This window comes from Mauremys reevesii, linkage group 13 (assembly GCF_016161935.1).
Source record: "Mauremys reevesii isolate NIE-2019 linkage group 13, ASM1616193v1, whole genome shotgun sequence".
In the NCBI taxonomy this organism is placed as follows: domain Eukaryota; kingdom Metazoa; phylum Chordata; order Testudines; family Geoemydidae; genus Mauremys; species Mauremys reevesii.
In genome coordinates, this window is record NC_052635.1 from 15,780,526 (window position 1) to 15,804,121 (window position 23,596).

A 23,596-nucleotide genomic window follows, 5' to 3' on the forward strand; every position below is an offset into this window, starting at 1 on the left:
CCTCACTCAAGAGATTTGCTGCAGATCACAGCAGGAGTATATAGAAAAGCACTAAAATGACCATTGATTTGCCAGCATTTAGGCCAGTGTCTTTTCCACAAGAGTTCAAATCTCTTTTTTTTTATAAAACCTGAAATTCACCTTGTCCATTTGGTTCTTTTTAACCTTTATTTTGCTCCCTTTCCCAAAGGAAACATGAAGTGATGGAGACAACAAGAGAGGACAACTGCACAGCACTGACAGAATTCATCCTGCTGGGGCTTGGAAGTGGTCCGGCACCTCACATAGTTCCCTTTTTGGTGTTTCTGGTGATTTACATGACCACTGTGCTTGGGAACACCAGCATGATCCTCCTCATTAGAGCTAACTCTCACCTGCACACCCCCATGTACCTCTTCCTAATTAACCTGTCAGTCTTAGACCTCTGCTTCACCTCCATCGTTGCCCCCAAAGCCATGGCGAGCCTCCTAGCAGGGAGCAAAGCCATTTCCTACAATGGATGTGCCACCCTATTATTCTTCTTTTCTGTCTTCCTCACTGCTGAAGGGTTCCTGCTGGCAGCCATGGCGTGGGATCGGTACATCATCATCTGCAACCCACTCTTGTACCCCATCACCATGTCCAAGTGGGTTTGTGTTCAGCTGGTGGCAGGGTCGTATTTTGGTGGCTGTGTGAACTCCATGGTGCAGACTGGCTTCACCTTTACACTATACTATTGTGGGTCGAACGAGATCGATCGTTTCTTCTGTGATGGCCCTCCCCTGGTTAGTGTCACTAACTTATCATAGAATCTCATAGAACTTGGTGATGTTTACCTTATGCAGCCTTATCATAGGGAGCACCTCCCTGTTTGTGCTTATCTCCTATGCTTATATCATCTCCACTATCCTCAGGATTCGCTCTGCTGAGGGCAGACACAAAGCTTTCTCCACCTGCACCTCCCATATAATAGCGGTGAGTTTATTTTATGGGTCCACAGCTTTCATGTATTCACAGCCCACCTGGTTAACTTCTCTGTACCCAAGGAAAGCGGTGTCTGTGTTTACACCTTGTCATCCCCATGATGAATCCCCTCATCTACAGTGTAAGGAACAAAGAGGTGAAAGAAGCTTGGGGAAGAACTATGGGGAAGAAATCTTTGAAAAGTTGAGCCTTGGTTATGAACATAGAGACCAAATCTGCCTGTGAAGGGCTTTTGTGAACTTCTGAAATGGGGTAGGGGGGAGAAAGAAATACAAATTTCTGACAAAATATGTCATTGTTTTTTGTTGTCATTTTTCTCCAGCTATAAACTAATGAATATTTGGGATCAGTGTATGAATGGTTGGGGGGATGACACGGGAGAGCAGGGGACTAGCTCAACATATCTATCTAGCCATCTAAGCTGCAGAACTCATTACATATTATCCAGTGGCACTCAAATAAATTTACAGAATTCTAAAATGGCTTCATTGTTTATAGGGACCTCCTGCTTTGGGCTATGATCCAACTGTTACTCTCTGGTTTAGGAACTTTTTTCTCCATAATTCAGATTACAATACAGTTGTCTTTGAAACAGCTGACACTGGGCACTACTGGAGATAGGATGATGATGCATGGCAATTCTTCTGCTCTTATAACATTCCAGAGCATTGACTGTACAACATATTTGTGACAATAAAGTATTTCCATATTTATTGGTATATTTCCATATATTGATAATAGGAATTACCTCAGTCCAAATCATCGGCTAATATAAATTTGGGTTACTCTATCTGACTTCAGTGAAGCTACATGGATTTAAGTCTGCTCAGAATCTGGCCCTTGAAGTATCTCTGATGTAATGGTGAGGTAGCTGTTGGAAAATGGTGAAAAATGTGACATCTGTGTCAGGTAATGGAAACAGATAGAGTCTATGTTAGACTGGTTCATATACGTGCAATACTCCTGTGTTGTGTCTGCAAAACACCTCAATAAAGTCAGTGGTTTTGATTCAAATTTTATTCCTATTGATGTAAATTAGGAGCATTTACTCATCCTGGTATAAATCACTAGCTATGTTTATACCAGTGGGCTTGTTTCCACTATCACATACCCTGGTGTAAATCGTTAGTAACTCCGTTGCAGACAGAGGTGCTCATTCTCTTCTCACTCACCCAAATGTAAGTCTGGAGGAAATCAGCTGGTGCCAAGGGTTTGGATTTTTCTTTCATCTGCTCATTGTAAAACCGTAATACCTCCACTGATACCAATGTAGTTGCACTGTTGTAAAACTTGCATACATGAAGGAAAGGTCAAGACCATTCTCTCCACATTTAAAGTTTCATTAACTTAGTAAAAGAATCACATCAAACCCCTTTTCCTGTTTCTTCTGGAAGTGAAATGGATACAACAGTGGCCAGATTCTGCAGGTGTTTTATAGGATAAAATCTCCTTGATCTCAGATGAGATTTAGGTGGACTATAGGTCGCTGTATCAGACTCACTCTGATCATTTACCATGGAAATCCCAGGATGTTAATCACTGAATATCAGTCTCCTGTAAATATGGTGAATGAGTCGTCTCAGAATGTAACAATTTTTAAAAATAAAAATCAAATTATAAAGAGACATAAATTCTGTCTGTTTTCAGTGTGTGAATGCCAGCTTCTCTTCATTGCTGTGTGGACAAGCTGAAACTCTTTCTTTCTTTCTTTCTTTCTTTCTTTCTTTCTTTCTTTCTTTCTCACCACTCCTACAAAATATTTCAAGCCCTAAAGTGGAACTCCTACTCTTATACAGAAGCACATAGGGACATATTTTAAAGTTATTTTAAATTCCAATGGGAGTTAGGCACTTGAATATATTTAAAATCTAGCCCTTATTCATTTGAGTAGTCTTCTTGAGCCAGATTTATTCAGACACCTAATGAGATTCTCAAAAACATCTTGGCACCTAACACCCATTGTAATCATTGGGTGTTAGGTGCCTATGGAATAGATGCACAAGTGGACTTTGACATCCAATTGCCAATTTAGGGACCTAAATCCCAATCACTGGGATTCATAAAATCCCTGATCAGCTGCTACCGAACCCCATAGCTGCCTAAATTAACTTGGCACCTAAGTTTTTTGCAGAAAAAGCTCCCTGGGCACCTATGTTTCTGCTTTTAGGCATGACACCAGCACTGGACTTTTTTTTTTCCCGGTGGGTGCTCCACTGATGCTCCGCCCAAAGCCCCGCCCACGCTCCGCCTCTTCCCCCAAGACCCTGCCTTCACTTTGCCTCTTCCAGCCCCCACTCTGCCATCTCCTCCGAGACTCCCCTCCCCCCGCCCTGTGAGCCCACTGCTCATGACTCTCTGCCTTCCCTGAGCACATCCCACCAGTCTCTCACTGCTCCACTGGCCACCCCAGGGCCTGCTGAACAGGTGATCGGATGCCAACCCTGGGGCCCAGAAGCATTGTGGCCAGTGGGTGCTGAGCACGCCCTATTTTTTTCTGTGAGTGCTTGAGCCCCGGAGTACCCACGAAGTTGGCACCTAAGTGGCAAGTGCACTACTGCGTCCCTCTAGATGTCTGGACACTTAAGTCCAGAGTGATGCACGAAACAAGGGAACACAGGCCTAACTCGCCTGAAGGTCCCCACTTGGTAAATGTGCTCAGAGGGGGAGAAGTAATTTGAACAGGGATCTGCCACCTCTCAGGTGAGTGCCCTCGCCCCTGGGTTATGGGATATTCAGATATGAGGCTCCCTCAGTCCCAGAGTTAGTCAGCGAACTCCCTGAGCATCAGCATCTCCTATTGGCTGGATTAGCAGGGAGCCACCTAGCATGCAGACTTTTGTCAGCCCCATTCTGAGGCACCTAGCTCTCCCTGTTTATTGCACAGGAAGCCTGGGCACCTAACTCAGGCGTTGTGAATCCCAATGGTTTTCTAGGCACCTAAAACTGAGCTGTGATGACACTGAGCTGTGCAAAGCCTAAATTCCTTTGTGAATATGACCCATGGTGCCATTGAAAATCCCTCTGCATGCTGTATACCTGTAAATATCAGGCCCATTGCTTCAGCGGGATTGTGAAAGTCAGTAACTGCTAAACAATGACACAGAGATATTGTTCAGTGGTATGATGTTAGGGGGTATGATGTTAAGGGTATAACAATTGGTCTCTTATTTTATGGAGGGGAATTACATGCATGTGACTTTACATTTGCTAATCAGTTTGCTGACTGTGCATGATCATGGTGCCACTGAAGTCAACGGGAGTCCTACTGCTGATTCCAATGGGAAGAAGAAGAGAACTTATTGCTGACCAAATATTGACACTGGCTATTGTGCTCACATGTGCCAACTCCATGTTCTACTCTCTGAGTCAAGAGATAGCGGGACAGATTCTGATCTCATGGCCTGATCCAAAGGCAATTGAAATCAATGGATGTCCTTCCATTGACTTCAAAGGACATGGGATCAGGCCCTCACTCTCACACAAAGGGCCCGGCTGGCGGAAACCAGCAGAGGTCAACTGACGTCAATGACTCAAAGGAGGTATGATGATCTACACTAGCTTCATATCTGGCCCACTGATGGCAAAGGGGCTGCAATGATTTACACCAGCTGGGTAGCTGGCCCCATTGACTGCAGTGGCACTACGGCTGCTTCATACCAACTGGGGTTTCAGTGAGTTGAGCTCAATTGAGCTTTGCCAATTGACACCAGCTGGGGATCTGGGCTTTTGACTGAAGTTAATGGAATGACTATCAGCTTTGCATGGAGTTGAACTGGGCTTCTTAATGAGAGGCATTTTGTGGATCTTTTCACTTAAGCATCATAATCTATTCTGTCCCATTTGATTTGATTTGGTTCTGTTTAGGTGCTTACTAAAATCACTCCAGATGCCTATCTGCCTTTTTAGGTGTCTAAATGCCTTTGAAAATATGGCCCTAAGTGACTTAGGAGCCCAAGTCCCATAGTTTATTTCTGTGAGACTTTTACATCAGCGTCCATTGAAAGGAGTATGTACAGTTTGACAATGTTCAGAGGAAAGGGTGTATGCAACCATGTAAAGTAGAATCAAGAGGCTGGTTTTCTTCACATAGGGGTGGCTGTCAGCTGTCCCTGCCAATGCATCTCCAGGGTTTAAAGTTATTGTATTAGCAATAACTACAGATTCCACTTACATTCAGTGTCCCATTTTACCAGATGTTGCACAACACATGGTCAGAAAAAGTCTGTGCTCCCCCAAAAGTCACCATGTAAACAGATTGAGCTGGAAAAAGGAAGCATCAAAATCCACATTTTACAGATGGGGACCTGAGAAACAGTGGGATTAAGGTTGAGATTCTCAGAGCTGTCTAAGACTTTGGACACTAAAGTCCTATTAAAGTTAATGAGAATCGAGCACTCAAATCTTTTAGCATCTCAGCGTAAGTAGCCTGCCCAAGTTCACACGGGGAGCTAGAAATAGAGCCCAGATTTCCCAAGTCACAGTCCAACATCTTCATCACAAAACCATCCACCACCATTTTTCCTCTTCCAAGGCACTTAGACTTAGCCTCTGATTCATCACCCTTCTATTTTGTCTGGGATTTTAAAATGAGCCAAAGGGAGTTAGATGTTAATTCCCTTAGATCGCTGAAAGTCCCTGCCTTTCCCTATAATATTCACCAGCTGAGACCATTGTTCCATGGAAGCACCTTGTAGGAATTCTGCTGTCTTTGGCACCTATTGTTGTCCATCCCAGTTACCTGCCCACTGTTGAATTGCCTTGCTACTTCAGGGAGCTCAGTGGAAAAAGCCTTTCTTTTTTAGTTGTCTTTTCAGGGCCGCTTTCACTTCCTTGTTCCTCAGGCTGTAGATCAAAGGGTTCAGCATGGGGATGACAATGGTGTAGAACACAGAGACAACTTTGCTTTGACCTGGAGAGGTTATGGCCCCAGGCTGAGCATACATAAAGAAGACTGTTCCAAAGAACAAGCTCACAGCCACCAGGTGGGAAGTGCAGGTGGAGAAGGCTCTGCGTCTTCCCTCAGCAGAGGGTATCCGCATGACAGTGGTGATAATGTAGCTGTAGGAGATAAGGACGACCAGGCCAGTGCTCACTATGATGAACCCGCACACGGCCAGCATCACCATTTCATTGGCAAAGGTGTCAGAGCAGGAGGCTTGCATCACTGCAGGGACATCACAGAAGAAGTGGTCAATTTTTCCCGGCCTGCAGAAGGACAAGGTGAATGTAAAGCCTGTTTGGATACTGCAGTTGAGGCAGCCTGAGAGATAGGAGCCTGCCACCAGGCAAACACAAGTCCTCTTGGACATTGTGATTGGATAGTGCAGTGGGTTGCAGATGGCGACAAAGCGGTCATAAGCCATCACGGCTAGGAAGAATGCCTCGGTGGTCCCAAAGAGAGAGAAAAAGAACATTTGGGCAGCACAGCCATTGTAAGAGATGGTTCTGCGCCCTGTTGAGAAGCACAGCAGGGCTTTGGGGGCAATGACGGAGGAGTAGCAGAGGTCCAGGAAGGACAGGTTCTTTAGGAAGAAGTACATGGGGGTGTGGAGCCTGGAGTCAGCGCTGATGATGGTGATCATGCCAACATTCCCCACCAGGGTGACAGTGTACAGAACCAGGAAGAGGACAGAGAGGAAGCCTTGCAGTTCAGGATGACCTCCGAACCCCATCAAGGTGAACTCAGCCACCGTTGTGTGGTTTTCCATGGCACCTTTTGTATATGGAGGAAAGAAGAAATAACTTGTGGAGAATGTTGTTTCCTCAATGAGCTCCAATCACCATGTTGGTATATACTAGCTGTCAGCAGACACATGTAGTGGAATGATCCATTGCAACTCTCGGCATGGGACAGAGAAGACAATACATAAGAATCACGCTTTCTTGCAACAGGTATTGTGCTTCTTCATCATAAGCAAACATCCACATGTGTAGTTTATCATGTTGGACGTAAACTGGTCCTGAAAGTTGAAAGAAGGTTGAGAATGAGTGAGAGAACTTTTACAAGCCAGGAAAACTGTAATAAAAATGTAGACCTAAATACATATATTTCATAAAAAAATCTAGAAAAAAAGAAAGAAGTGAGGGGAAGTAGAGAAAGAGATTAGAAAGGGAAAATAGAGGGAAAATGTGTGAAATAGCTAGCTAGCTAGCTAGATAGATGTGAAACCTTAAGTATGGAAATTTTGGAGGGAAGTTAGATGGGAATCTGTTAGATAAGAACCAACCCCTACATTTTTACAAAAGCCAATCTCATGACAGTTTCTTCATTCATAGTGGCAGAAAACTCAGGCTTTCACCTCACAAGAGTTCAGCTCAATCCAATCCAAGCCAATTTGTCTTCTAGCTAGAAAACCATTTGCCTGATTCATGTCCAAAGATCACTTCCTTATTCCTCATTTGAAAGAGGAGAAAAGAGGTCCAAATTTTACTTTTGCTGAGACTGGTGTAAATCAGAAACAGATGTGAAGCCACATTGCTTTATGCTGTACTAGAAAGTGCTTGGATACTATCATGAGAAGTGCAGTTTAAAAACCTATTTAGAATAGAACAGAATATGAAAATATGTGTTAAGCTCAACGGTTTTCTCCTCTCCCCCACCCTGATGTAAATCAGGAGTACCTCCATTGGCATCAGCAGGACTGATTCTGCTCTCACTCACTCCAACGTTATTCTAGTGTATCCCCAGAATGGTCAATGTAGAGCTTTGTTGTAAAGTTGGCTTAAGAGACAACAGAATCAGATATCATGTGTCCTTATGTTTAATCGTCTGACTGCACCACAGAGCCAGTTTCTCTCTCTCCCCCACCCCCACCATTATAAACTAGTAATTATTTTAAATTAACTCTCTGCCTTTTCTAACTTAGTTGTCTTCCCACCCAAGAAGGACTAATATTTTGTCACTGAAAACAAATAAGGGTATCTACTGGAAACATGACACAGTCAAATGATACTAAAATTACTTACTTTTCAGGTATATACACTAGCACAGTGATTCACAGATAATCCACTGGGTTTATTTCATTCAAAAAAAAGTGGATCTTAAGAAATATGATAAAGAAAAAAATAAAAAAAAAACAAAACAAAACCCTGAGCTCTGAAACATCCAGAAGTCATATGACAGGAAAGCAATGACAAAAGTCCTTCCTTGATTTCACTGATTTCTTACAGAAGAGAACAAAAATATGAGTTTTCCATCTGCATACATTTGTGATTATATTTCTGAATGTAGCTCAGCATTATATATTGTGCTCTATGGTACCTTAGGAAGCAGCAGGACCTTTCTTGGCTGACTCAGAACAAGTAACTCTGAGTGTTTCATTAACTCACCCTTGATCTGCTTTTAAAAGTGACTTTCCTTTTCCCATAGGGCACATTCTTTAAGCAGTCAATTAACTTTGTTTTCCACCTGTGGATAAGGATGTGATCTTTTTAAGAACTAAGAAACTAAGAATTGCTGGTGCTGTAGAAAGAGTAGATCCCACTGGAGAATTTGCTCACTGACTGCTAAATTTCAGAATGTTTTGTAAACAACTATTTGAGTGGCAGGATGGGTCCATGGTTAGGTCTCTTGATTTGGACTTTAGACACCTAGATTTGGGTCCCTACTCTGTCATAGACTTCCCGTGTCACTTAGGCCAGATTTTAAAAGGGATTAAAATGCCTACCAATGCAGAGAGGTGCCTTATGCACATTAAAATCAGTTTGAAGTCACCAGGAGTTAGGTATGTAAGTGCTTCTGAAAATCTCTCTAGGTTCTTGTCAGCATCTTTAGACACCTAAATACCTTTACAAATCTGACCCTACGTAACACAGGAAGCCTGTAGCAGAAAAGGGCCTTGAAGCAGCCCCAGCACACACACTAACCACTGGATCATGCTTCCTTTCTTTAGTTCCAGCTCACATACGTGATCCAACAGGTTTCTTGACCATCCCCAGTCTTATCTCTTATGTTTGACTTCTCCCACGGAGAGGCGCAGGCTTCAGTATTTTTGGTGGATGAAAAGTCCCATAACTTTGTTGATTGACTAGGGCTACAACCCACTCCCATTGTTAAATCTTCCATTGATTGCAACAGGAATAGGACAAGGCCTATTGCTATGGAGCCTGGGGCTGGAGACGTCCCACTGTGCAATACTGTGTTGGGTGTAGTCCCCACCTCCCTGGAAAATTTTTACAAACATGATTTTTTGGTGAAATATCAAAAAAGCAAAATATTCAAAATGGGGCCGTGGAGCATCATGAGCATCACAGTAGGTTCAATGCCTTATGCACCCCTCTTTCTCTTGGGGCTGCAATCTTCTGCTGGACTACACCTCCAATGATACACCAGTTCATGGAGGGGGCAGGGGGGCTAAGCTTTATTAACTAGCAGAATTGCTTGAGAAAATTTTGTTTGGTTGAAAACCCAATTTTCCATTTGCAAACAATTTAAATGGAAAATTCTTGACCAGATATTTTTCTCTAGTCTAAGTCTGGTGCATGAGCTCAGATACAATGTAATAACTCCCCCTCCCTCACTATCATCAGTAAAGTTGGAACTTTGGATCATCAGACCTAAATCACAGCCATTTGACACTTGAGGAGGAAATCTATCTGGTGGCAGAGTAGTGGGCTCTTATCTTCTCTGTGGGCCAGCCCCTACAGGGGGATCCAGCAAACATTGTGCAAGTATTTTATGGGAAGTGTTTAAAGCACTGATTATAATTGTTTGTTGCATATTGATAACTGTAATTGCTGTTATAGGTCATGACAAAGGCATTTTTATTAAGCTGACAAAGAAAGATTTATTTATTATTACAGTACCGCAACGTCAATAGGCTCAACTTGAGATTAGAGCCCTGTTGCACGGGGCACTGCACAGCCACAGTGATAGGCTGTCCGTACCTCAAAGAGTTTGCATTTCTAATAAACAAAGTAGGTGAAGGAATTGTTATTATGCCTATTTGACAGATAGAGAACTGGGACATAGAGACTTTTAGTTGGGCTCTGCGAAGGACTTGGGTGGAGATTTTAAATGAAAAAGGAAGAATTAGGTACCCAAATACTGTGGAAAACCAATGGAAATTGGGGTGAGACTTTTTTTCTTAAATGCTAAGTGACTTAGGAGCACAAGTTCCATTGGCATTTGAAAAATCCCTCTCTGGATCCCTAATTTCCATGAGCAATTTTGAAAAATCCCTGTCCCAATGCATTGCCCAAGGTCACCCAGAGCTGAAAATTGACCTCCAGTATTCGGAGATCTGTTCCAGTAAATCAAGACCATCTTTCTTCTCCTAGAAAACAATATATTGGGCGTGTTACACTTGTTCATTAAATTTCTGCTCATCCTTAAGACCAACTTCCCTCATTAGCTGAGCATCCTCTGAGCATGGACGCTAAAGAAAGTAATTTAATTTATTTTCCAATAATTAATGCACAATTAAGTCATGCTTCAAAGGCCGTTTCAACAATGAAAGAACCCGCTGTCCCAACAGTGTTCAGCCATCCTGCATCTTATGGTTGGTCCTTTCTTTGATGCCATAGCTAACTGTGGGATCTTTGCCATTCTACAGATGTGAATCTGAAGAACAGAGGGGGATAGATCAACATGTTCATAAATTGTTGGTTCCTTAGGTTGTGAGAGGATGACTTTAGACACCTTGGGCCTGATTTTTCAGAAGTTTTTGGATATTGAGTAGAACTCATCATAAAATGGGAATTTTTCAATGACAAAAATTTATTTCATCCAAGTTTTTCACAGAAAAGTTTGCCTTTTTGGCAAATATTGAAAATCAATTTCCGTTTTGAAATGCAACCATAGTGCCACATTGCAGTTGCAGTTCAATTGCCTCATACATTCAACACCTCTATAACCTGAGCTCCCTTATTGGACTACACCTACCATGGTATCCTGTCATGGACATGGGAGGCAGTTGCATCATGTGAGTCCCCACTTGTGGTGCATTATAGGGGATGTAGTTTGGTTGGTGAGAGCAACCTAAAGAGGACAATGAGGATGTGAGAAAACTGAACCAAACTCCTATGAGGCACTGACAAAATATTTTCAAGAAGTTGCTTTTCAAGCATTTGTTGTTGTTGTTGTTGTTGTTGTTGTTGTTTAATGAAAAACTGAAATTTTCCACAGAATGTAAGCACTTGTGAAAAAAAATTGTTTAGTCGAAATGCCAATTTTCAGTCAGAACACACTTTCATGGAAAATCTCTGACCAGCCCGAGTGCTGAGAAGCCACAACACCCATTGATTTCAGGTGATTGGGGGGGATAAGTGAGAATGAGAGGAGCAAAGGACTGGTGAACAGAGACAGCACAGGGGGTTAGAAAGAGGACAAGAATTGATGTGTATTCCAATGGGATAGGCATTTTTGAATGGGGGAACCCAGAATAGGGATACAAAGGTGGAAAAGTCAGCAGAGGGAGGAGCAGAGAGAGACAGAACAGGTGGGATGTGTATAAAGGTAGTAAAGCCCAGAGACAATAGGTTGGTATATATGTAGACAAGAGAGACATGGCAGTGTATTAATGATTGGTTTTCTCTCCATGCAGTACCAGCATCAATATGCTTCCAACACAAATCGGGGATGGGGGGATGGTCTTGTGGTCCCAAACACCACCCCAACATATGCACAAACTTTTGGTAAACTTTTAAGTAAACTTGGGCTGAGATTTCCAAAGGTGACCAAAGAAGCTAGCTACCCATTAATATTCAGATGGAGCTGGGAACCTAGGCTGGGATTTTTGAGAGAGCCTGCCAGATCTCGGGACCCAAATGTCACTGAAATTCAAGGTGTGAGGCAAAGAGACGAACTGAACAGAGACCTTCTCGGCTACAGCCCACTGTCTTAACCACAAACCCATCCTTCCCCAGCAGTGTGGCTTGCTGAATTTCACCTAGATATAGGATAACACAGATTTGCTTGTTCCTAGTGTAGTATGACATCCATCCGAGACTCATCAGTAACCCCCTTCTCCAGCAGTCTTTAACTATGTTCCCCAGTTCTCCTTGTGCCAAGCTTTGCCTTCCTCAGGGCAACCTTGACTTCCTTGTTCCTGAGGCAGTAGATGAGGGGGTTCAGGAGGGGCACCACCACAGTATAGAGCACTGACACCAGCTTGTTGGAGTTGTAAGCGTACATGGCCTTGGGCCGGGCGTAGGTGAAGAGAGTGGTGGAGTAGAACAAGACTACCATGGCCAAGTGGGAGCTGCAGGTAGAGAAGGCCTTTTGTCTGCCCTGGGACGAGGGGATCCTGAGCACAGTGAACAGGATACAGATGTATGAGGTGACTACGATGCACAGAGGCACCATGATGACCATCAGGGCCAGGATGAAGTCCACCAGCTCGGCCAGGGATGAGTCAGTGCAGGAGACATTCAACAGAGGTGAGATGTCGCAGAAGTAGTGGTTGATGGTGTCAATGCTGCAGAACCTGAGCTGGGCAATGAAGCTCAGCTTGATTGCAGCAGTGATCAAGCCACAAACCCAGCAGCTTGCAGCCAGCTGTGCGCAGAACCTATTGCTCATGATGGATGGGTACCGCAAAGGGTTGCATATGGCTAAGTAACGGTCATATGCCATGGCAGCCAAAAGGATGTACTCAGTGCACACAAAGGTCACAAAGAAATACAGCTGCGCCATGCATCCTTGGAAGGAAATGCGCTTATCCTGGGTCATGAAATCTGCCAGCATCTTGGGCACAATGACTGTCACATACCAGATCTCCAGGAATGACAGGTTGCCCAGGAAGAAATACATGGGCTTGTGCAGCTGGTGGTTGGCCCGGATGACAAGGATGATGATGATGTTTTCCATCAGCGTCAGCAAATAGGCCAGGAGGAAGACAGAGAAGAGGAGCAGCTGCAGCTCAGCAGAAGTGGGGAATCCAAGTAGGATGAAGTGGCTGACATTGGTTTGGTTTCCTTCGTCCATTCCTTATATGCAGTACATTCCTCCTCCACCTGTGATGAATTTAATCATGATTAGCAAGATTCCGACCAGTCTAGATTCATGACTGCTCATTATTTGCTGGATAGTAGCAACTGGCAGCCCAACCCAAGAGCAGGGCCCCTTGTGCGTGTCTCTGTATAGATATATTGTACAAGAACAGTCCCTGCACCAAATACCTTTAGAACTTGAATAGACAAGAAGGACTCATATTGTAGATTCTTCACGCCGGAGACCATCTTTTTGTTCTGTGTTTGTACAACACCTAACACAGTGGGATTTCAATGGAAGTTAGGCACCAATGTGCTTTTGAAAACACCGCTAAGCATCTATCTGCTTCTTTAGGTACTTAAAGATCTTTGAGAAACTGTCCTATAGGACCAAAGTTTCATTGAAAGTCAAGCACCCATGGCCTAGAGTAACAAATGAATTAAGCACCTAAAGTTCATATTTAGGTGCCTAAATCTGGGTTTGGGTGCCTAAATCCCAGTTTTAGGCTCCACCGCAGTTCACAAAACTCCCACTGAACTCCGTAGGTGCCTAAATGCACTCAGCACCTAGGTTTTTGCAGTACAAGTTCCTTGGGTGCCTATGTAACTACCTTTGGCCGTGCACACTGCTGCATCATTCTAGGTGTCCAGGCACCCATATCCCACCAAAGCGCTAAAGCGATTCACAAACCTGGGGAAGACAGGTGTTCAGCTGCCTAACTCCCCTAACCAGTAGGTATGTGCTCAGAGGCTGCCTATCAAATTGGGCCGCTTAGGCAAAGTCACACAAAACGATATGATGCAAAGAGGAGAAATCAAGCCTGACTTTCAGCTCAGTGGCTAGGGTACACACCTGGGACAGCCCCCCAGTTCATGTCCCCTCCCACCTGGTGAGGGGAAGGGATTTGAACAAGGATCTGCAAGCTCATAGTGAGTGCTCTCACCACTGGACGAAGGGATAATCTCTGTGCGACTGCCTCAATCTCTCCTGCTGAAGCGTGGATGCCTATGCCTAGAGTATGCTCCTCCCCCCTCAGGCTGAGGGAGACCCAGGCTCCAATCCTTCCCCTCCAATGACTCATTAATTAGTTATCCAGAGTCGAACCACTTCAATAGGTAGATCCCTGTGCAGATATAAAATGTCTATCCATGGATGCGGATATCTGCAGATATAAACCGGTATCCACAGAGCTGCAGGGCTCTATCAGGAACCGCAGCAGCAAAAGCAGAAGCCTGGTGGGCCACAGCACCAGAAGCCAGTGCCCAGTGGCTGTACCAGCGCCAGCCCCGACCCCAGCCCTGCCCACTGCACTAGCGCAACCAGGGACAGCTGCCGGTGAGCCTGGTGCCCACCCCGTGATCATGGCTAGGGGTGGCACAGCCATACCAGAGGAGCTGCTGGCATGGGGTGCTGGCTCCTGGAAGTGGTGGCCCACCAAGCTGCTGCTTTCACCGCTGCAGTTCCCAGTAGAGCCCTGCAGCTCTGCAGATACCGATTTATAGCCACAGATAACCACGGATAGACATTTTGTATCTGCACAGGGCTCTATCAACAGGAGAGACTGAGGGAGCTCTATATCAGAACATCCAAAGCCTGGGGATTAGGGAACTTGCCTGAGAGGCAGCAGCTTATGCTTCAAATCCCTTTGCCTAACCACTGGGCTAACAGTTATGAAGAAGGTGATTCTTTCCTCATCCTCTGGCTTCTTGCAAAAAATGCCTTAGGCACCTAACTCCGGAGAGGGATCACAGCTGAGAATTGCTAAGCAGAAACAGGTGCTTCCCTGTGGCCTAGATTTAGTCACCTAGCTCAGAGAGAGGGGTGGGACTAGCATACACCCCTCTCATCAACATCTCCCATTGGCTAGCTTAGGCTCTTCTCTGGCTAGTATGGTGGCTTTGGGAATCATAGCCTAAGACATCTGATTCTCTCCTTTCATTGCATAGGGAGCCTGGGTGCCAACCGCAGGCTTTGTGACTTGCAGTGTGTGATTTCCTAGGCACCTACCAACTAGGTGTTCATTGTCACGGTGTCTAAGTACCTTTGTCAATATACTCCTCAATGACCTTTGCTATAGGATGGAGGTTCCTAAATCACCTAGGTGGTTTTGAAGACATTCAGGTACCTAAGTCCATAAGACCCCTTTGAAAATCCCAGCGTATTGCACAAATTGCAAATAAAATAACCTTTTAGGATGAAGATCAAACAAAGTGCCAAAGCGAATACAATTGTGTGTGGTGGAGTTGCAATAAAAGACTGGTATTGTTATAGGAACCTAAGGGAGTTAGGCACACAACTCCCATTGAATTGGCATCTAATCCCTATAGGCTCCCTTTATATATATAAACTTTATATATACAATGCCTTTGGGCTCCTTTCATTATCTATCTATCTATCTATCTATCTATCTATCTATCTATCTATCTATCTATCTATCTCAGGCCTGGTCTACACTAAAAAGGGGGTTCGAATTAGGGTACGCAAATTCAGCTATGTGAATAGCGTAGCTGAATTCGAAGTACCCTAGTTCGAACTACTCACCCGTCCAGACACGGCGGGGTCAAATTCCGCGGCTCCCCCGTCAACTCCGCCACTGCCGTTTGCCATGGTGGAGTACCGGAGTCGACCGCAGCGCTTCCGGAGTTCGAACTATTGCGTCTCGATCAGACGCGATAGTTCAAACTCCGAGAAGTCGAACTCACCGCGTCGTCCCGGCTGGTAAGTGTAAACCTACCCTCATAGGATCCTAAAGGAGTTAGAAAGGCTTCTCAAGGAGTTATATATAATTGATTTTTTTTCTTTCAAAAATAATCGGTGAAAAAAGACAAAAGAACAAAAATGTAAAGAAATGGAAAGGGAGGGAAATGCTGGCCACGTTGCTAGGATGCACAGAGACCTCAGCATGCAGCACTCTCAAATTTTCCATTGATGTGCAATGGGGTGCATGCTCTGACCCTGCCTGGTGCCACCCTCAGTTCTGCCCCAGAGATTCAAAAATTCATAGTATCTGGAAACTTCCCTACATGACTGCAGATAGCATGCCATCACCCCTGGTCACATTGGTGGGTTCAGTGTGTGTGTGTGTGTGTGTGTGTGTGTGACAGGAGAGGAACATCCCAGTTTCCATCCACTAGGGATTAAACAAAAGTTTCTAGAAAGTTGGGCCAGTTTTTCTCAATTTTTGCTGAGGTCCCTCATTTCCAATATGTTACCCGCTCTTTAGGTTCCAGGTCAGCCAAGTCACTGGACCAGACTTCTATGCCTGGAGTGAGTCTGCTCTCCCACCTAAGCAATGTGAGTCATTTGGTTAGGTAGGAGGATTGCCATGATAATGGATACCTCCTCCTTTAGATTCCTTTGAAAATTCCAGACACCCATAAGGACTGCACTTACATTTCAATGAGGTGTCAATATGCAGCAAGGTGAGACATTTCTTTCAGTGGAGCTGTATCCAAAACTTGAATCTGTGAATATTTAAAGGAGAGGATTCATTAATAGAATACTTGCATATGGGAAACTGGATGGATGCACCATCCCATGCATTAGTATCTAATCAATAAGCTAAAGATATCTGTAACCAAGTCCTTATTATAGAAAAGACCAGTGGCAATAAATAATTCCTAAGGAGCTAAAATCATCTTTTAATGGGTCATTATCTCATTGATCACTGAAGACATTTGCAATACCAAGTGTCCCTCATCAATCACAAGTAATCCCTTCCTGGACATCTGGACACATTCTCCACTGGTCAATCAGGTCAGAGAAAAATCTTATGTACATTCCATCATTTGATCACATGCTAAATTCAACCTAAGTACAGAGTGCCTAGAATTAGAGAAACAAAAACTAGAATGATAGAGACAAAATACTTTGGGCACAGAATTTCATGGGGTCTTATATACAAACAGTCATGGGGAGATTGGTTCACTTGCTAACAAACTAAGCCCTCATACATCAATCTGCCCAGTCATTGTTTTCTGTTAGATACCACAGTTTAGATAGATAGATAGATAGATCGATAGATCGATAGATCGATCGATCGATCGATCTATCGATCGATCGATCGATCTCCACATTCTTTTTTTAAAAAACAAAACAAAACACAACACTGCCTTTCTTATCTTCAGTGCTGTTCCATCTCTCTACTTGTCTATGATTTGCATCCAGTGGTGTGCAAGAAATAGCTTGGTGAGCTTCCTTCTTGTTGCTAGGGGCCAGGTCTCCACATTACAAACCCAAGTTGCAAAAGTGCAATGAGTAGATTTTGGAATGGGGACCAATGGCAACTCAACTCATTTTAAACACAATTAACAACTTCTACTACGCACAGTCAGCTACTGCTAATCTTGGCCACCACTAATTGCAATAGATTTGCTTCTGATTTACTTTGGGGTGAATGAGAGGCAAATAAGACACAGTAGATTTACACTCCTGATTTACACTTTGGTGGCTGAAAGGAGAATCTGGTCATTAACTACTAATTGCTGCTGCTATTAGAAACATTGGATAATATAAAAATAATTCCCTTGGGTTCCTTTAAAGATCGCAGACAAAGCCTGACACTCTTCCTCTCTTTCTCCATTTCATAGATAAGGTGGGGGAGATAATATCTTTTATTGGACCAACTTCTGTTGGTGAGAGACAGACAAGCTTTTGAGCCACACAGAGCTTTTCTTCAGGTCTGGGAAAGATATTCCCAGTATCACAGCAAAATGCAACGTGGAACAGATTGTTCTGCATAAGTAGTTAGCACAGATGGTAAGGGACCATTCAACATTAGTGGTTTACAGATTGTTGTAATAAGCCATAAATCCAGTGTCTCTGTCTTCAATTTTTATTTTTTATCACATTGAGAAATAATGTCAATGTTTATTTTAAGTATTTTTCCAATGTTTATCCATTTAAATTTTATCAATTTAAATGTTCACTGTTGCACAAAATTATGGATGTTAAGCATTTCTTTATTTTATATCTATCAATTAAACTGTTCACAGTTGCAGGAAATTATGAGTGAGGTCAGACAAAAAGTGTCAGGCAATAATTATTTAATGGCAGAAGACACTGAGATTCAAAAAGTTTTATAACCATTGAAACACAAGTAGTCGACATCATATGTCAAAATATACAAAGTAAATATCTTTAAGTCATACTCTCATAAGATCGCAAGTAGCTTTTTTTTATTACTTTGCTTATCTGTAAATTTCAATTACTATCAATGGAAATATTTTTTTTTGTTTTGTGTGTGTGTGTGATGGAATCTTTATTTTCCAATATTAAACAATAAAAATCTAATCCTTCCAAGCCTAAATATATATGGATTATAATCTAAAGATATCTTAATTAAGGGCATGTATAGAGATGAACATATATATATTATGTCTCTGACTTTCAAAGGAGTATGAGTGAGTTAGAGAGACAAGGTCATTCATTCATCATCATTCATGCCCGTCACCCCAACCGGGGTATGGGCCGCCAACCACAGATCTCCAGAGTCTTCTATCCTGGGCCATTCGCTCTAGCTGGTTCCAGGTATAGCCGTGTCAGTCACAGGATATTAGAGAGACAAGGTAGGTTAGGTAATATCTTTTACTGGACCAGCTTCTGTTGGTAAGAGAGACAAGCTTTTGAACTTACAGGGAGCTCGTCTTCAGGTCTGGGAAAGATACTCTGAGTGTCACAGCTAAATGCAAAGTGGAACAGATTGTTTAGCATAAGTAGTTAACATGTATTTCAAGAGATCAGTCAAGGTGAAGTGGCCTGTGAACACCCCTCCAGTCATTGTGGGGAAGTAAGGAGGGACAAGGCAGCTGGAAAGGGGATTAGTGGGTTATAGATTGATGTAATAAGCCATAAATTTAGTGTCTTTATTCAGTCTTTTCAAAAGACAAGCTGGGAGCTTAAATTCATAACGTTGCTAGACACTAAAAATCATTGCCCGAATACAGGTACTGGATTGACAACAATCTATAACCCACTAGCAACCACCCCCAGGCGGCCTTTCCTGCTTCCACTTCCTTCTCCTCCTATGACTGGAGGGGTGTTAACGGGCCACTTCCCCTTGAAGGGTCCCTTGAAATACGTGTTAACTACTTATGCCCAACAATCTGTTCCACTTTGAATTTCACTGTGATGTTCAGCGTACCTTTCCCAGACCTGCAGAAGAGCTCTGTGTGAACTCAAAAGCTTGTCTCTCTTCCCAATAGAAGCTGGCCTAATACAAATATTACCTCACCCACCTTGTCTCTCTAATATCCTGTGACTGACATGACTACAACAACACTGCATGTAAGTGAGTTAGGCATCAAACTTCCATAGGCTTTCCAAGGATTGCAGACCTCTAATTCCCTAGGTTCTTTCGAGAATCCCAGCCTATTTAAAGTTCTGTATGGATAAATAGATCGGTACATAATTTCAATATAGGTCTAATCCAGATTTACATTTCAGTAACAAAATGGGGAACACTTCAGAAATACCCCTTTGCAATAGAAGGAAAACTTGCCTTAACCTTGTCTATTATCAGAGCAAAGTTCAAGCCACTTCTGTGTACGCAGTCCTAATTAAACTTGGAGTAGCTGGATAGCAGAGAAGATCTGAAGAGCAGAGTTTAGTTCCGGCTACATGAAATATGCTGGTACAGGTATTTATGTGCCTCTTTATTTACCTTCAGTGTCCCTTGAGAACTGATCTGAAAATTACACCTGTGTCCCAGTAGAAGCAATCACACAAAGAACAAACACATTTTTTCCATGAGTTTTCTCAGTGAGCTCAAGAATAGGGACCACTGAAGGCTTCTGAGATAAGCTAAAAATCAAATAAGTAAGATCAGATTTTCCTCAAACGTTTGCAGTGTTGCTGTAACCACGTCCCAGGATATGAGAAAGACAAGGTGGGTGAGGTAATAGATTTGTTGGACCAACTTCTGTTGGTGAAAGAGACAAGAGCTTGTCTCTTTCGCCTACAGAAGTTGGTCCTATAAAACAGTGGTCTCCAAAGTGGGGTGCGCAAGACAATCCATTTGGGGGCGCAGCAGGAGGAGCGCTGCCAGGGGGGTGGGGGAAGGGTGCCTGGAGGAGGGAGGGAATGAGTGAGCAGGGAAGCTGCCTTCCCCTCCCCCGCAGGCAGGGACACCCGGAACGCAGGGGCTTTAGGGGCTGCAGGGACCTGGGCTAAAGGGGCCCTGGGGTCCTGGCCTGCAGCTCTAAAGCCCCTTTCGGAATGTGGCCCTGAGTCCTCTGGTCCATGGAGGAGCAGGGGCAGCTGCACAGCCAGCAGCTGGAGAGAAGCGGCGCTTTGAAGGGGAAAGTGGCGCTTCTCTCTGGCTGCTGGCTGTGAGGCTGCCCCTGCTCCTCCTGAGTCCTCCGGCCCGTGCTCACGGGGCCGCATTCCGAAAGGGGCTTTAGAGCTGCAGGCCAGGGCCCTGGCATCCCCTTAGCCCAGGGCCCTGCAGCCCCTAAAGTCCCTGTGTTCTGGGTGGCCCTGCCTGCTGGGGGGGGTGGCTCCCAGAATCGTGGCCAGGGGGTGGAGCCGCGCTACACAGAGCCACCTGCACACCCCCTGCACCAAAAAGGAGCTGCCCCAGGTAAGTGCTCTGCACCTCCTGCCTGCCCCAGCACTGAGCCTCCTCCCACACCCCCACCCTGAGTGCCCTCCTGCACCCTAATTGCCTCCCAGACCCCGCACTCCTCCCTGAGCACCTTCCTGCACCCTAACTCCCTCCCAGACCCCGCACCCCCACCCTCAGCCCCCTCTCGCACCCTAACCCTCATCCAGACCTTCGAATCGCTGCATCACAAAGTGTTAAACCAAGATTTTCAGAAATAATGAAGCATATTCAATTTTCTTTGTGAAAGCAAAAAGGTTTTTTGTACTGTTAATAAATAAAATACAATAAAAATTATTTTTAAAAATATTGTTTATTTCATCTCTATCTCATCCTTTTTTATTTATATTTCTGTATGTTTTATAATGTACATAATATATTAGTATAGTAGTACATGTATATAATTTATACATAAATAAATATACTTATATTGGGGGTGCATGCTCAAAATTTTTTTACGGATAGTGTTGCACGATCAAAAAAGTTTGGAGACCACTGCTATAAAAGATATTACCTCACCCACCTTGTCTCTCTCCTCACTCAGTTTCACAATGCTGTAACTACACTGACTTCAAAATTTCCTCAGCTTTGCAAAAGTTACAGAGTGGTGGCATTATCCAGTTTCAGTGTTCCTATTGCTGCTCAGTAACTTTTCCAAAATTGCAGAAGTTTTGATAAGTTACAAAGCGGAAAAAGAGAAGAAAAATAAAAGGAAAAAGTAGCAAACAAACAAAACAAAACCTAAAAATGGATTTAGTACTTAAAAAATGAAAAAGGTGGGCTTTAAAAAATCCAAAATGTACAAAAAGTGAAACAAAATGAAAATGTTCAGCTCATAATTAAATGGAACAAATACTGTAACATATAGGAATATTCTGTAGAAAAACTTTTTTAAAAATATTCAGAAATGACATTTTCATTTGAAAAAGTTTATTTTTGAAGAAACCCCATTTCTTGGTGGAAAAAAAATATGAAAAATGTTCAGCCAGCTCTAAGTCCACTACTGTTACTCCTGATTTACACAGAGGTGAGTGAGAGGAAAAGCACCCCCAGTTATTTCAAAGAAGTTACTCCTGCTTTACTCTGAGGTGAGCGAGGGAAGTTTCAAACTCATTGACTCATATGGAGTTATTCCTGATTTATACCAGGGTAAGTGAGAAGGGAATCAGTGCCTAAAAAACAGGATGACTGGGAACATTACAAAAGCATACCTTGACCGATATATTGATGCTTATTTAGACAGTGGACAGAAGGAGGGGCAGAAAAATGAATGGCATGGTTAGACAGATGAGTAAATAATGATATATGCAGATATACCTATTGCATAGAACTGGAAAGGACCCTGAAAAGTCATTGAGTCCAGCCCCCTGCCTTCACTAGCAGGACCAGTGATGAGCTGCCAAAATATTAACAACCGGTTCCCTCCTTCTCACCCCATCACGGGGTCATGCCCCCCAGGGGACTCCTGCCCCATCCAACCCCCCCATGTTCCTTGACAGCCCCCCCCCGGGACCTGTGCCCTATCTACCCCTCTTCCCTGTCCCCTGACTGCCCCTTGCCACCCCATCCAACCCCTTCTCTCATTCCTGATGGCACCCCGGGACCCCTACCCCATCCAACCTCTCTGTCCCCTGACTGTCCCTGGAATCCCTACCCCTAACTTCCCGCCACCGCCCCATCCAACCCCTGCTCCTTTCTGACTGCCCCCCCGGGACCCTTGCCCACGTTCAATCCCCCTGTTCCCTGCCCTCTAACCACTCCGACACTAATCCACCCCCCCAACTCCCCTGTCCTCTATCCAACACGCCCTCCCTGCTCCCTTACCGTGCTGCCTGGAGATGGGGGCCCAGCTGGGCTGGGGCTGGGACCGGAGCTACCCGGCTGAGGTCGCGGCCGGACCCAGGGGCCGGGCAGGAGCCGCACCGCCCAGCCGAGGTTGGGGCAGGCCCCGGGGGCTGGGCAGGAGCTGCGCCGCGCTGCCCGGCGAGGTTGCAGCTGGACCCGGGGGCAGGAGCCGCGCCGGGCCCCAGGGTCCGGCCGCGACCTCGCCGGGCGCGGCGCCTGGAGCCCTCCTCCCGCTGGCGCCCCCACCCCCCGGCCCCAGCTCACCTGGTGGAAGCCTTCTCAGCCCTCCTAGGCTTCCCGCGCGAACAGCTGATTCGCAGGAAGATGGGGAGGGGGAGGAGAAGCCCGAGGAGCTTCAGGAGAGGAGGCGGAGGCGGAGTAACGTGAGCTGGGGCCAGGGGAAGGGTAGTGAGCTGCTAGAGCTTTTGTTAAATTTAAAAGCCCTTTTGGAACTAGTTGTCCCTCCAGGAACAACTGGTTCTAAACGGGCTTCTAAATTTAACAACCGGTTCTCGCGAACCAGCTGCAGCTCACCACTGAGCAGGACCAGCTACTGATTTTGTCCCACATCCCTAAGTGGCCCCTTCAAGGATTGAGCTCATAGCTGTGGGTTTAGTTAGCCAATGCTCAAACCACTGAGCTATCCCTCCCCACTAAAGAATTGCTGATAGACTTCATAGACACATTAAGGAGAAGATTTTCAATCCACCATAGGCATGTAGGCACCCAATTCTTATTTAAATGAGTGAGAACAGGCCAATCTAGTACCTTCAGTAGCACTGAAATCTCAGCCTACATGGATAGACGGAAGGGTATTTATGACAATAGGCAGCTAGACAAGCAGAGAGACAGAGTCCTGCAACTCTACATTTCCCGTTGCACTACTGGTTATGTCCTGCCCTGGTGAGTAAATTCAACTGGGTATCACTGAGCTCCTCTTCTCCTATAATTGCCACAGTGCTACAGTGCGTGACACACTCACATCAAAACCCACAGGGGGCATTGAAATTCCATGCCTAAAGATGGCATTTCAAATTGCCCAACTTGGCTCCCATCAAGGCCTATGAAGGCTTTAACACTGAAACAGTGATAGGCCACCACTGAACACCTTCATAAATCCCTTCCTGATGTGGTCCAGAGAAGAAAATTGAGGCTGAATTATCTCTGTCATTCCCTCAGGTACCATAGATGAAATATTGTTGCTTATCTGGTCCCAAGTGAAGTAACCTGGTTCTGAAATCCACCTCTCTCTGCTT

The 23,596-nt window shown here is 44.5% G+C and overlaps 3 protein-coding genes across 3 annotated transcripts; 1 reads left to right on the forward strand and 2 right to left on the reverse strand.

The window, feature by feature from the left end:
* The first annotated feature begins 203 nt into the window (after nucleotides 1-203).
* LOC120380119 (olfactory receptor 12-like) lies at nucleotides 204-1,188 on the forward strand. The gene is made up of 2 exons (XM_039497614.1): nucleotides 204-764; nucleotides 799-1,188. Exons 1-2 carry the CDS (start codon nucleotides 204-206, stop codon nucleotides 1,186-1,188), a joined length of 951 nt encoding a protein of 316 aa, XP_039353548.1.
* A 4,550-nt stretch (nucleotides 1,189-5,738) lies between these two features.
* LOC120380985 (olfactory receptor 12-like) lies at nucleotides 5,739-6,671 on the reverse strand. Its single transcript, XM_039498955.1, has one exon. The coding sequence runs from the start codon at nucleotides 6,669-6,671 to the stop codon at nucleotides 5,739-5,741; it is 933 nt and encodes a 310-aa protein (XP_039354889.1).
* A 5,270-nt stretch (nucleotides 6,672-11,941) lies between these two features.
* Nucleotides 11,942-12,889, reverse strand: LOC120380120 (olfactory receptor 6Y1-like). Its single transcript, XM_039497615.1, has one exon. The coding sequence runs from the start codon at nucleotides 12,887-12,889 to the stop codon at nucleotides 11,942-11,944; it is 948 nt and encodes a 315-aa protein (XP_039353549.1).
* Between the last annotated feature and the right edge of the window lie 10,707 nt (nucleotides 12,890-23,596).